Source organism: Oryzias latipes, chromosome 20 (genome assembly GCF_002234675.1).
Source record: "Oryzias latipes chromosome 20, ASM223467v1".
In the NCBI taxonomy this organism is placed as follows: domain Eukaryota; kingdom Metazoa; phylum Chordata; class Actinopteri; order Beloniformes; family Adrianichthyidae; genus Oryzias; species Oryzias latipes.
Genome location: NC_019878.2, coordinates 8,275,875 through 8,291,413, shown reverse-complemented (window position 1 = coordinate 8,291,413; position 15,539 = coordinate 8,275,875). Strand labels below are relative to the sequence as shown.

The following is a 15,539-nucleotide window of genomic DNA, read 5'->3' as shown; positions in this document are numbered from 1 at the left end:
AAATACAATAAAGTGTTAAACTAGAAGCTGTAGTTCCAACGTAAAAGTTAACATATTCAAACACCAACTCCAGTCACCTTTTGATCGATTTTCAAAGGACTTCATTAGCAATTCTCCTCTGAGTTGTGGGTGGGACTATTTGTATGGAGTAAACCCACCCCCCTTCCCATCAAACTGAGAGTTCTCTGTTTACATGCTGCCCTGATGTAACATTAGTGCAACAAAAATGGTGAGCAATACTGAAGCTTTCCAGCGTACAGTTTAGAGCCAGATTCCCGCTCAGACGAGGAAAACAACGACCTACATGGATCCATTTTTCTGTGGGTGGATTACTTATTAATTGTTTATTCTCTGTCACAAACGTGATCTTTTTTTAAATGAAATGTTTTTGTCTCTTCACAACCATTTAAAGAAATAAGAACTGCAACTTTAAGCCTAATTTTGTATATCTATCTATCTATCTATCTGTCTGTCTGTCTGTCTGTCTGTCTGTCTGTCTGTCTGTCTGTGTGTGTGTGTGTGGGGGGGGGGTGTATATATATATATATATATATATATATATATATATATATATATATATATATATATATATATATATATATATATATATATATATATATATATATATATATGACCTCCATCATCAGCAAAACACCATTTTAGTGGGTTTCTATTAGATCATTTTAAAGTATGCATTTTAAACGATCTGCCAAAGGCTGTTCCTTGCATCATTTTCAGTGGAAAAACCGGTGTCCGTTTTAACATATTATGTAACATGCATGATTCATGCGCGTTTGTGCAACCGGAAGTAGCCTTTGGATAGTCGGAAATGGTTGGAGTGAGACATCTTTCCACGGTTTACTGATAAACTATCTGTGCTGTGAAGCTGTAAACAGCAACCTACGCCTCTTTTAGCCATTTATAACGTGTAACATAGCGAAGTGTGAGAGGGAAATGGAAGACGACGTCCTAACCACGTTGAAAATTTTAATAATCGGTGAAAGCGGCGTTGGGAAGTCCAGGTAAGACGAAGCTGTCTCTGAAAAACTGATGTCGTGGCTGAATTGCTAAGCTAGCTCGTTTGCGTTAGCTTCCAAATGACAATATTGTCAAAAAATGATCGTTTTTAGCAGCAGAAATGCAGAGCAAATGTTCAGTAGTATTTTTCTTTTAAATATGTCTCACTGTCAGGTTAAAAACAAAAAGCAGAATGCTTTGTTTTGCTGTGGTTTTTAAGCTAAAGCGGTACTTACGTCGTGTCATCTTTGTTCGAAGGTGATGCTGCTGAGGTGTTGAAATCCCAGTTTTCTGGTTCCGATCTGAAGCAAAAACTCGAATGTTTTAACCTCGTAACAGATTGAATTGAATCGTGTAAACAAAATAAAGCTGACGTAAGTTTTATAAGTGATTGTTGATGTGGAAAAAAATTATTCACGGTTTATGTAAAAAAAAAAAAAACATACAAAAAAACACTTATCTTAACTTAACTTCACTTAACTTCTGCTTGAAAGAAACATTACATGAAATTTGGTGTGAATTTAATCATAAAAGGGTAATAAAATTGTAAAATCTTTTATTTTGCAAATGTACAACATTAAAATATAGATGAAAATTCAAAGCTTTAGTACAAAAATATAAAGAAAAAATGATCTGGCCGTAGAGCTAACATTTGAATTGTTGTTTTTATTTATCTATTTTAACACAACTCTTGTCTTGAGAGAGAAAAAAACTACATTTACTTAATTTATTTTTATTTTTATGTTAATGTTTTAATTTTAATGTCAACAAACAACACAATTATACCCTTCTACCACTTGTAACAAAAGTTTTAGTGGGAAGATGCCACGAGGCAGCAGTTTTCATTTTTTTCTTCTTCTAAAACTTCATCTTTTCCTTAAATTTAAGCTGTTTTTTTAAGTAATGGCTTCTTTACAAAGCAGACAGCACCAAATCTATTAAATCATCAGTGGTATTGTTAATTTAGAAAGCACAACACATGTAAGGGGATAAAAAACTAATTTATTTTGTCAAATTTGGACACAAATAGAGTCAGATCTCTGATAGGTGAGCTGTTTTTAGACATTTTCTGTCCTTTTTGCTTGTGTTTTTTTCTAGATTATTAACAGAAGCTATGTCCTTAAAAACACAACACAGTTTGTTTTTTTAATTTTTGCTAAACATGGCATTATCATAACGGGTAGACTCACTTCTCAATGACTCTCTGATAATAAATCAATGTTCCTCCAATCACAGCTTCTGCTTGGCGTTGAATCCATGTGATTCCATTTTCCTGCATTAAATCATTTCTAATTTCCCACAAATGGCTGTTTTGGAGCTCAAACAACAAACATTTATTTCTCCTTCATGTGAGCTGATTGGGGGGGAAATAAATGCTTTGTTTTTGTTGTCATGCTTGAGGTAAAAAATGTTCTCATTGTTGGCCTGGTCAGAACTTTGCACCTGATTTAGTCACGGCAAACAAAGAAACCCTGTCCTGTCTGCAGCGTGGCAATGATGAAGAACGCACTTGAAAAAGATTCTTAAAAAATGCAGATTTTGTTGAAAGGTTGGTGATCTGGGAAACAGATACCCGACTGACTGTATGGAGCAGAATAATAAGAACATGGACTTAATTATAGTCCATAAAATGTTCCATCTGTCTTTCTCTGTCCACAGCCTCCTGTTGAGATTTACAGAAGATACGTTTGATCCAGAACAGTCTGCTACAATAGGTGAGTGCTACACATGCTGGGCTGTGATTGTCTGAATTTTAGGGCATATCAGTGCATCTAGCTTTCACATTGAAGCACAATATTCTTTTCTATTTTTTATTTTATTTTGAAACACCATGTGATAGCAAACATGTTTGCAAATGGATGATTGCAAAGTGCGTCAGAATATGATCAGTGATATTTCCAGACATGTGGACAGATCAACACTTGACGGCAGTCTTAGTGAATACAGACCAAAACGCAAAGTTCAGGACACGATCCGGACCGAATTAAGCGGACTGGGTCCAGACCAACCCATTATTCCAGTCTGAATACAACTCCAAGGTCATTTTTAATCCTTAAAGTTCTGATGAAGAGAAAATCTAGAATCAGTTTATTGTTTCAGAAAGGACAAATGCTATGTACCGCCACCATGGATTCCTTAGTTCATCTTCATCTGCGTTCTTTTACAAACTGGCGCTTTGACATTTCATCGTAAGGAATAACTGAGCAACAATTTCTTATTTGTTTTTTTTTAAAGTAAATTAGAAGAAATGTTCTGATGCATTTAGAAAGAAATGATTTAGTCACAAACTGCCCAACATCCTCTGTCTGAGTTCAGTCAGGCACGTTGTGATGGTCTTTCTATGTCCTACAGTTGTGTACAGATGTGTAATAATCGAGCTGACGGTGACCTACGGTCTGTGTTGCATCTTGTTGTGCTGTGGTTACAAACCGATGCTTGTCCGTGTGCTTGATGGGAAAGGCCCTACAGCAGCAGAGATGTGTCCTAGATTAGTCAACTGAAGGGACTCATCTCTCTGTGTTTGGCAGCAGACGCATTTCTACGTTTCTCTGCTTCAATGTTTGTTGTTGTTGTTCCTAAAAACAGTTGTTGTTGATGTTTGTGTTTCAGTGCTCACCCTTTCTTCAGGTATGTTAGCTTTTCATAGGACAGGTATGGTTTCGTTTAGGCCCGCACAATAAATCTCAATTGGATTGTTAACGCGATGTTGGCCTGTGTGATATGTGTTTCACTAAAGAAGGCGTAAATTGCGATAAATGGTTACCTTAAAACAGGGGTCGGGAACCTATGGCTCGCGAGCCATATATGGCTCTTTTGATGGTCACATGTGGCTCGCAGACACATTTTTAATTTTTTCTTTTTCATTAGACCAGTCCTTCTCGGGCGCGATGCGATGGCAGAGGCGCACAGTAGTAGCGGTGCTTGGAGAGAAGGATCTGCGCCAGCATTATCACTTTACTATTATCTATTATTTCACAGAGTTTGTACCAGCCGGAAACCTGTGAATTGCCGTGCCTAAAATTGCGCGCCCCCGTCTCTGAGAAAGAGCGCGCAGTAGCGGGGACGGGATGTGACTGAGAGGGAGAAAGCAGAGGGTGAGGGTGGAGTTGTGGGCTCGGTCAGTAAGGTGAACCGCGCAGGGATTGTAAAAACATAAAACCTGCTGCCCGTCACTCACTGCAGCGTGTGAGTGTGTGTGTTTGGCTCCGCGTCTGCATGTGATCAGTCTGTCTCACATTTACAGAACATTCAGACCTATGATCACGTTTAAAGTCTCAACGCCTGAACGAAGCAGAAACTCACCACGTATCAACCAGACTAGACCATCAACAAAACTACCACGAGAAATACTCATCATTTATTAGCAACAGCATAACAATGTTATTAAAAATAATCCACAGACTTATTGTACTTTAAAAGTGTTGAAATTATATCAAATGCACACATTCACTTGAATATTTAGTTTTAAACATATTGTAGCGGACTGAGTTTAACTTGGCTGTTGGGCCGCGTTAAAAGTTCTGGAGTTCCTTGAACGCATCAAGCAGAGATCTGATTGGCTCTTAGTTCTGTCGCTCAGCCTGTTGTTAGTTAATTTGGACCAATGGGGTTCAGCTATGGGCCGAATAAGGGAAATGGGAGGGCTGGAGCGGGAGGGGGGAATATAAAGTTGGGAGAAGCGCTCTCGTCTCGGCGGGAGAGATTCAGGAGCTGCTGAATTAATTTACGGCATTTGTTACAGCCTGCATTAACCAGAATAAAGAACCTTAAAAGAGGTTAAGTCTCCGTGTGGGAAAAGGACACTACATTATTGTATGGCTCTTTCGAAATTACATTTAAAAATATGTGGCGTTTATGGCTCTCTTGGCCAAAAAGGTTCCCGACCCCTGCCTTAAAAGTTTACACGCATGCTAAATCAATTTCACAGAATCTTAAAGTAATGTGACCATTCCAATAGAGCCCTTGACGCGTTTGACCAATCAAATGGATCTCTTTTATGTTAAAGCCCACCCTCTATGTAGAAGTGGATCATTTGTTGACCTTTATTTAAATAAAACGGTCGTAGAGAAAAAGAAATGATATTCTCATTTGTTTTGCTATTTGCAAGTCATATCATAGCAAAACTAATATTGCAGTCTTAGCTTAGCGTTAAGACACCATAATCTGGTCTGTATGGACACTCATTTGATCAAAGGCTGTTTGTTTGTACTACATAAAAAGCAACATTTTCTAAGACAATTGGCTGTATATGAGAACTGGACTGAGTTCCCCGTCACCCCCACATTCCAAACAGGAAGTACCTGCTGGCGCCAAGAAGCCAAAATCCCGTAGACTTCTATAGAGAAATAAACAGCCATTACTCAGTCCTTTTATTAGACTGAGTAATGGTAAAAAAGAATAACCATTCTTGCTCCGATACTGTTTTTTAACATGCTCTTGCTAATTCCAACTTTTTTAAATCACATTTTTCTGTAGTTCAAGTTATTTAAGTAATAAACTGATCAATCAGATGCCTCAATAAAAGTATGTGTCCCTACATCAAACATTCGAATCGTTTGTCAGATTCTCCTGAGCTTTCAAGTGGTAGGGGTGTGGCCTTCCAGTGAGTTCCTGATTGACGAGAGTGGTTGTCGTAGAAACAATGACTCAAACCGACTTGGACTGATTTCTGATGACATCTGGCTCCAACATGGCAGCATCCATATCCCTAAAAAGCGGCAACGAAATTTATTTATTTCATTTGGTTGGAGCTGGGACTAAACTATTTTTTGTGAGTGACATCGCACTCACTCAGTCCAGTTCTCATTTACAGTCAATGGCTAAGACATGTGGCAGCAAGACTCATTTTTTATAAATGGAGTCCGCATAACTTGTTCCTGACACCCAAGTCGAGCTCTGTCTCTGTCAGCTGTGAGTCAGCGATTACATAACTGGACAGTAAGGTGTCCCATAACCGGAAAAGACCTCTTCAAAAGACTTCAAGGACATTTAAGTGTAGAGAAATCACCCAAAGCATGGCCAGGTAAAAAGCCTCCTGTGTTTTGGTGCTGCTGTTGTCATTATTAATTTCCACAAAGCCTAGAGTACATGGGTCAAAGGTCTGCAGTAGAGCCCTGCGCGGGACTATTTTCTTCATCCCGCTCCCGCCCGCTGAATTTTTGACCAATCCCGCCCGCTCCCGCAACGTATGCGTTACACTCCCGCCCGCTCCCGCAATATGTATGTCCACTCCCGCCCGCACCCGCAAAACTCAGAGAATTTAGTCCCGCACAGTAATAGAGATGCATTGATTTTGTATCGTCCCCCGTCCCGCAGGAAAAAAACATGTATTTTTATTGATATTATTAAAGAGATTCATGTCCCTCCTCCAGCCTCATCTTTTGATGCATTCCTCTTGTGTAATGTGCAACTTAAATATTAAATATATTTTCACAAATCCTGTTCGGTTAAAAGTGTCCCTGTGTGCGCGCAGACAGACGGCCTGAAGCGCGCTCTTAGTAAGAGGCGGGGCGGGGCGCACCCCCAACATCAGGTTACATGACAGAGCCCATTGGGCGTCTCTACCTGGTGCCTTCACGGAGCTTCAGTACATAAGAATCCAACAGCCGCTCAGCCTAACGTAGTCCGTTAATATATATTCATGAGATATTCATGGCAGCACTGATCCCGCGGGGTTTATTTTTTGCCGCCCGCTCCCGCCCGCAGCACAATCCAAACCGCCCAATCCCGCGAGATTTGGGTTGGGTCCCGCGGGACCCGATCCCAATGCAGCCCTCTAGTCTGCAGTGAAGCTGACTCATCTTGTTAGGGAGTTTGCTTCACATTAAGCCATTTTTCTTCTCGACTCTGAACTGAACTCCCTCAGCGGTCCTACATGTAAAAACACAAAGCCACTGGCGTGTTTTTCTCTGAAAAATCTGTCAGTGGATGCTAAAACAGATCTGTGGTGGTCTGCACACAGCAGCGTTGTTGATTCCATGTAAACCTCTAGTCATAGAGACCTGGAAGGAGGTTCTCTCTGAAGAGTCTAGCAGGTGGCGCTTTCAGCAACAGACCTGCTTTGTTTCTGTTTCTGCACATGAAAGCAGGCCGTGCGTCTGTCCGTCTGCCGTGGGCGTGTATGCATCCTTCCAGCTGTCATTTTTCATCTGGATAATTATAACAGAATTGTTGGCATTAACTGAAGGAGCCTGTGAGGCTCATCAGGCTGAAGCAGGAGGTCTTCATGTCAGCGTGAGTGACCGTCTGACCTTTGTCTTCATCCAGGTGTGGACTTTAAAGTAAAGACCATTTCTGTGGATGGAAACAAGGCAAAGCTGGCAATATGGGTAAGATTTGTCACATGACTTCATTCCACCAGAAGGTGGCGCTTTTTGCTTATATTTCCAGCTGGTGGTGTCCGTCTGTCCTGGTTTTCCCTCAAAGATTCTCTCCCTGAAGCTCTGGTGTGTTTTGCAGGACACTGCAGGACAGGAGCGGTTTCGAACCCTGACACCTAGTTACTACCGCGGCGCTCAGGGCGTCATTCTGGGTAAATAAAATCCTCCTTTGTCTTTTCTTTCTTACTTCATCTCTGAAGTTCTTGCTTTGTTCATGCAAAGCTTACAGATTATTTTTACGGTATTTTCTGCACTAAAGGGCACATCGGATTATAACGAACAGTCTGTTTAGGATCTTTTGTCATCTGAAGCAGAAGGCGCATTCAGCAACACAAAAGAGTCAGAACTTAATGGAAAAATTCTAGAACGTGTTTGCGACATCCTTGTTAGCATATTTAGCATAGCTGTCACTCCAACCTCGTTTGGAATGCATAAATAGCAGACCAATACCTCTTAAACAAATGTTACTGTGTCCACGCTAACTCCCAGCCTTATTAGTAACACGTATAAAAAGACGGTCCGACGTCGCTACATGTTAGCTCCGTTAGCATCTTTGTAAACACAAAACCTTGTTTACAACTGGCATTTTGACAGACCACCATGTACCTTTTCAAAATCGCTTCAACATCAGTAAGCACAACCTGAATGAATCTATATATAGGGGGTCAAGAATATAAGTAAATAAATAAAGCTTTTTGGTGCGCCGTATAGTGTAGAAAATTACATTACAAGGAGTTTTCTTCCAGTCCTGGATGCTGCTTTTTGGGTACACAGACTCACTTCCTGCTTCCCTCTGAACTTCTCAACAGTTTACGACGTCACGAGAAGAGAAACCTTCACCAAGCTGGACAACTGGCTGAACGAGCTGGAGACGTACTGCACGAGGAACGACCTGGTCAAAATGCTGGTGGGGAATAAAATCGATAAGGTGAGCGGGGCTAGCTTCTGTAGATCTAGAATGGGTCATGGTGGAGAAAACATTTGAATGTGTTCTTGTGAACATTCATCTCCTCACTGTGATCCAGCAGCCGTGTCCCACAGACCTCAAATATTTCTGCCTTTGCTTTAGGAAAGCCATGAAGTGGACAGGGCTGAAGGGCTGAAATTTGCCAGAAAACATTCTACACTTTTTATAGGTAAGAGAACGTTCTCCTTGAAATGTTCAGAGTGGATGATTCCCACCAGGAAAGCAGCTTCCTTCCCTCCACTGTTTGTTTTTGCTAAATCCCCATCTTTATTGGTTTTGGTTCTGTTTGCTGCTGATCCACTTGACTATTTATCTGCATTGCAGTATTTTATTTTTGTTGTTGCAGGACATCGCAGTTTTGACTCTGCAGTTTTGTTGTAGATGAGAATAGCTTAGCATGTAGCTAACTAGCAGTTTAGCAGAAGTACAAACTTAGACGTGCTAGATTTAATATTAATACCAAAGCCTGTGTAAAACCGTTAAACCGAATTGTTGCATCTTGACTGTTTACTTTGAGGTAAACAATTGTGCCAGTTTTAAGAAGGATTTATTATTATTGCCTTACACCCAGTTTAGGAAAAGCTAACAGTTTCTCTTTATTGTTATTCGCTTATTAGAAAAAAATGTTTTGTTTTCCCCAAATTATGAGGTTTTGTGTTGTTTTGTGGTACACAAATCAAATATCAAACCAAAACGAAACTATGACCCAAAAACCAATTGACCAACCAACCTAATTATTTCTTCAACGCGAGTAATCAATCAATTGTTCTTAGAATTGGTGTTTGTTTTTGTTTTTTTTAACTTGTCCTGTCCAACAGCTGGGCAAACAGATGAGAGCTGAAGGCCTCTTGTGTTGGACATATTTTACTTTAACAACAGGGGTTATTAATCTTCAGACAAACCAGAGTGGTATGTCTGAATAAACCCCTTTTGTAATCGAGGGCAAATTTTATTAATTTTAATCATGTTTGAAAATCTTTTGTGTTGGACTGGATGGAGAAGGAAAGGAGGGAAGAAGAGAGATGGATGTTAGAGAGGGGGGGGGGATAGGAGGGTGATCATAGGAGGGGGGTAAAACCATGAAGCAGCATAAAGCAACAAGTTGCTGGATGGTTATTATCATTACAGTGAGGTTCAGATGTAATACACGTCTGTAGGGGCGGGGCCTGTCCACACACACACTCAAATGTTATGAACACACCTGTTGACTCCAAAAATGTTCACATGTCAACATGTACACAATACAAATGCTGTTCACACACCCATACCTATGCATTCAGACCAACTAGTGTGAAATATTTCATTCAATCACGCAAAATATTAGTGCAAAGGTGAGCTAACACCAGGGGGGTATTCCAGAAAGCAGGTTATGCTAGCTCCCACGGTAAGTTTGAGGCTAAGGAAGTTGATAACCTCAGTTTTCGGTTCCAGAAATGGAGGTATGTTTCAGGGTAGGTCAAGTTGCCATGGCAACTCATGCTCTGAACATAACCTGGTCTGGAGCAGGTTTAGTTGAAGGTTAGTTTGTTTACAGAGAGGTGAAGCAGCATGGCGTGTCCATTTGAAGATGATTTAGTGGATGAAGAAGCTCAGATAATACTTTTTCCACCGTGAGAGGGTGAAAATACCAGGTATGGATGTTGGAAAGATAAATATTTTTACAATCTAACTTAATTATTTGCTTCAGTTAAGATAAATCATTTTTTTGTTTAGTCAGTTTAAAAATAACACGTAGTTTTCAGACAGTTATTTTCCTTTCATTCAAATTAATTCAATTAAGTAGGTGTAACTTTGGTGCTGCTGTTAGATTGGCAGCGCAAGGGATTGTGGGATACCATTCCCTTTGCTTGTCTGGAAGGATTGGGGTTTAAGTTTGGGTTTTTGACCAAATGTGTTTAGTTGTTTAGCTGTTTTACTGTGTTTTGCAGAGTTATTTTTTCCTACTTTGGTCAAGTCTCTGCACCATGAGGGAGAGGGAGGATGATGAGTTTATATAGCACCCCTACAGTCAAAAAGTATATTGATAATATCGATAATTCCTAAATGAATGAACGCACTAAACACATACTGTTTTGTTCTTTTTATTGTTATAAAAATGAGGATATCTGCCGGCTTAAACTTAGACATATAAGAGTTCAAGAATTATAATTAACTAAGATGGAAAAAAGATTACTTGAATTGGAGTAATGTGACATTTAGTTAGATAAATATGTAAATTTGAGTTGTATTAACAACTATTGAGTTTTATAGACGTAAGAAATTAGGTTGAATAAATTTAATTCAATTACTTGTTACCAATAGAAGTAATTCATTTAAGTTGGCAAAATTGGATACGTTTCTTATATATATATATATATATATATATATATATATATATATATATATATATTTATATATATATTCGTCACAATGAAAATGGAAACAAGATCAAAAACTGGTGCGTTTACTTTGTCTGTTCTTTTTCTCCAAGCAGAAACTGTTTCTTTTGATGATGCAGCCGTATTACTTTTTTGATGGACGTATAATCTTCATACGCCGCCATTAAAATCTCAGGCTCCGTCTCACTTAATTGTCGCGCTTCTTTTTTTTCTCCATGCGTTTCCATGGTTACTCCGTAAATCGGCGATCCATTGAGAATTTCTTTATGTACCTGCTGTGCACGTGCATTAACAGGTTCAGTTCAGGCTTAAAGTCAGGGTAGTTTAAACATGTTTTTTGGAATACCCCCCTCTGCTCAAGTGATTGTTTATGTTCCTCTAACATGGATGATGGAATGTAAAAAGGAGGAGGGAGAGTGCCAGAATTTGTGTTTTTGGTGTTTTACTGAGCAGCAAAACACGCTTTGGAAAGGTTCATTTTGTTTCTCTTCTCTTCTCTTCGTGTAGAACGCAGACATGTCAACAGAAAACACAGACTTGAATCCGTTCACACCTCTTCTTGGCCGTGTCTGTCTTTTTCTTTTGTTAATTCTCCTAAACTCTTTTCCATCTCAAGACTTTTCTGATTCTTTCAAAAATGACATAGACCTAGTTCCCCCAGCCACTCCCAGGTGATCAAAATATAAAGTGGTTGCTATGGCGATGAAACAGATGTGGGCAAACTTTTCAACTTGTGGTCTTCATAGGCCGGACCAGGAGCAGATGAGTGAAGTGATTTGGTAATCCACCTTATAAGTGAAAAAAAACCTGGAATCAAAATTAACTTAAAATTAATATATAATTGAAAACAGAACATTTTCAGTTGTTTTTTTTCAAAACTTCTTTTGTTCTAACTTTAAAGCCACTTGCACCAAAGGCTTGATGTACTTATAAAGAAATTTTGCATTCATGTGGTGTTTGGAAGAAAAAATAATCATGCGGCTCCGATATTGTTTTGGGGGCCGGACCAAACAAGGAGGCGGGCCGGGTCTGGCCGTAGTTTGTGATAAAACCAACAGAAAAGCTGCCACTTTGAAAAAGTGAGGAGTTTGGATACTGAGGGCCTTGATGCAGCTGCTCAGCCAGACAGGCCGAGATGAAAGGGGGGTAATGTTGGGTTGGCGGGGGCGGGTAGCCACCCACGGCTTAATGTCCGGTCTCTTGTTGAAACTCTCTTTCAGAGGCGAGTGCAAAGACAAAGGATGGCGTTCAGTGTGCGTTTGAGGAGCTGGTGGAGAAGGTCATCCAGACGCCCGGCTTGTGGCAAAGCGAGAACCACGGCCGAGCCGTGCAGCTGACGGACGAAGATGCCGGCGGCGGAAGCTGCGGAGGTTACTGCTCCCTGGTTTAGACTCCGGACGACCAACACGCGGAAGAACAAAGGAACTATCCACACGCTGAGCCAACCGAGCCCTCTACTCAGACGTGAAGGCGGGGCGGGGTGGGTCACCAGCTCGCACTCTGCCTCCACCCAAAGACACTTTTGCACACTTTCTTCTAATAACGCTGCACTAAAATGCAGCTCAGCCTTCCCGGTAATGAAAGAGTTTTTTCTCTTCACTTTAAAACCTTCGTCAAAAGATTCAAGTTCTGCCTCAACGATGTGCAGAGAAATGAGTCGGATCAGGAAGTCCAAAGGTGGAACAGTTTGACAGCATGTCCTCTCTGGAGCGCTTTGCCTTAGTGCGTTTCTGTTTTTGCTTTTCTGCATCCAAACTCTCTGTGCTGCTTCTTTTCCAAGCTTCTGATTGGGTGGACACACCTGATCCAGGTAATCAGGAAGCAGGGAACAATATCCAGGAAAAAAGCAGGATAGTCCAGGACGGGATTTGCACCCCCCATCATGCTGATTCATGCTGTCTTCCCTCCCTCTGTCTGCACACATCGAAGGCATCACGCCGCTCAGTTTGCACGCCTCCTTTGTCACAGTTTGTCATTGTCGTCTTTGTGTCACAGACACAGAGTTTAGATAAAGATCAAAGCTGATGGATCTAGCAGCATGTTTGTACTGTTTGAGAGCTGTGGTGCATTCTGGGAAATGAGGTTTCTTTGTCTGAAACTTGGTGTGTAAAACAGACTAGATTAAGTTTGTTTTTAAACTTTTTTTTAATTGCATGGGAGCGCCTTGTGCCAATGTATTTGTTTGTTTTTGTCCAAGAGGAGATTTACAAACCCATTTAACTTATAGTTAAATATTAACGGTGCATACATTACAATGTATTGGGATAATAAAGCCAAGGGGAAGATGTAAACCTTGTAAATTCTGTATTTTAATATTCTGTATGAACTGTCATTTTGAATGTTCCACTACAAACCGCCCATTGTATTAAACAACAAAGAAATCCTGTTTTTAAGCCACTATTTTGGTGTGAATCTTAACTGTAAAGCTGCTGGGATGTTACTTACAGCTGCACAATAAACCCCAACCAACAAGAAGGAAAAGGTTTCATTTGCATGAACTGTTTCTGGGTCAGCAGAAAATCCTCTCGCCTTTCACGACCGACTGTTGTTCCTTTTAACTTGTAGGAGGTTCGAGTAAAGGTAAGAACCAGGGAGAATATGGAAACTGGACTGAGTGACCCCTCCCCTCACACATTCCAAACAGGAAGTAGCCGCTAAAATCCCACAGACTTCTATTGAGATGAGTTAAGTTCCAAATAATATTTTAGAAAAATACAATTTATTGATGACTTTTTGGCCATTAATCTATTTATTTTGGAACATACATTTGCAATAATTTACTAATAAAAGTTTTAGTTTTTTGTATTTATAACAATCTTGACTTCTTTTACTTTTGATAGCAGCATCCTTTAAAACATACAAAACACATTGTGTCAAATACAATCTATTACTGCAGCAGCAGACTTACTTAAGAAAGTCCAACATGGAATTTTCTGTTATCTTTTTTTCCCCTTTTACTATTCATTGGTGTAGAATCAAATTTTAAAAAATATGTTCTTTAATCTTATTCTAATAAAACAGTAGATTCATCCTTTTACCATTGTTATATATTAAATGATTAGTATTTTTCTTCAAAGCCAAAAGCCACAATGGAAATGATGGATCCGGGGTTGCAGGTTGTAGAAACACAGAAAAGCGTGAGAGGAATGAGGCATTTTCATTAACAGATTTAGAAAAATAATCTAGGAAAGCATCTGATTAATAAGAGGGCTCATTTTAATGAGAGCGGATTTCTGGAGGATTTGTAAATCAATAAATCCAACTTTAATTATTTCTTAAATAAGTTAGAGTAAAATGTTTCTACTAAGTAATATGTTTATATTAAGCACATGACGTTTAAAAAATAATTATGAGTAGTAAAATTTATAGAAAATGTGGAAACAGCACTGGAGTAAACTATAAAGAGTGTAATGACAGAATGCGAACACAAGGTGGCAGCAAAGCCACAGCAAGTTCATATGATCGTTAAAAAACATTTTATATCGGCCCTTCCATAGAATAAACTTACATGATGTCAAAGAATCGTGCAGGTATTGGAAAACGCCCAGTCAAAAATGTGAGAATTTTTTATTTAAAAAATAGAATAAAATGGGGAGACTTAAAGGAAAGCAAAAACAAAGTCAAAAATAAATGAATTTTCTGCACCATTGTTCAAAAAATGCGGGACCTTTCTGCGTGGAGTTTGCATCCCCGTTAAAAATTAAACAATGGGATTTCCTGGATTGTGAAAAAATGCCGACTGCCTCTGTTTCATTTCCCTGGAGCCAAAGGTAAGGCATTTTCTATAGGTCTAGTCTGGACTCTGGACTTGTGTCTTAATTATGAAGATTTTCTTTATGGAACAGAGTTTAACTTGTAGGTTTGTAACCCTTGTGCTATATGAAATCTTTCCACCTTTGTCATGGTAGGGAGAACACTTCAATGTAAGGGTGGGGTCATCTAAGATAGCACAAGGGTTAAACTACTGAAGAAACCAGATAAAAGTGCCACTTTTTGATGAGTTCAACAATCTTGAAGGATGTACAAGAAGACATTCATCAGCCCAACATTTACATTTTAACCCTTGTGCTATCTTAGATGACCCCACCCTTATATTGACGTGTTCTCCCTACCATGACAAAGGTGGATAAAGGTGGAAAGATTTCATGGACACCAGTGAAGATCACAAATCATTGAAGAAAAAAGGTTCAGCGCACTGTCTAGTGGGTCTAGATGACCCAACTCCCAATGTTAAAGTGCCTAGGATAGCACAAGGGTTACAGAGGTTTCTTTGACCTCTTGTAGCCAACAACAGTAGTGTTTTTGTTCAAGCGTATGGAGGTTCTGAGTCCAGAAGAGGATTAGACCATCAAAACACTTTGTTTTGCTGATTGCTACCGGCTTTTTGGCCGGTTCTTTGCCAGACAGATCATTTCATTCCGGTCTGCTTACATTCTGACCAACATTTTGGCTCAAAAGAAAAAAAAATCCCTAATAATTAAGCAACATTCTCTTATTTTCTCCCTCTAGGACAATCAGAAAATAAATTAAATAATGTATTCATGCATTTTGGAGGAAATGAATCAGTATAAGATTATGCAGACAAATGAGCTCTCCCAATGCCCGTGGATCTCTGTTTGGAGCCAGCTGGGCGTGTTGTCATACCCTCAGTGTGTTTGTTTCACAGTCCTAACTGTGTGCAGATGGCAAAGGTCTGTTTTTCATTTGCTGACTTCCAGCAGCAAAGTTGTGTCCAACATGAGAAAACCACGGAAAACGTTGCGTGTGTCCTGAGTGGCTGCATCAACACGTCGCCAA

The 15,539-nt window shown here is 39.7% G+C and overlaps 1 protein-coding gene across 1 annotated transcript; it reads left to right on the top strand.

The window, feature by feature from the left end:
• Positions 1-812: 812 nt before the first annotated feature.
• Positions 813-13,223, top strand: rab18 (RAB18, member RAS oncogene family). The gene is made up of 7 exons (XM_004080887.4): positions 813-1,022; positions 2,677-2,732; positions 7,285-7,346; positions 7,477-7,549; positions 8,207-8,325; positions 8,467-8,533; positions 11,963-13,223. The coding sequence occupies exons 1-7, from the start codon at positions 955-957 to the stop codon at positions 12,130-12,132; spliced, it is 615 nt and encodes a 204-aa protein (XP_004080935.4). The 5' UTR covers positions 813-954; the 3' UTR covers positions 12,133-13,223.
• Positions 13,224-15,539: the final 2,316 nt, after the last annotated feature.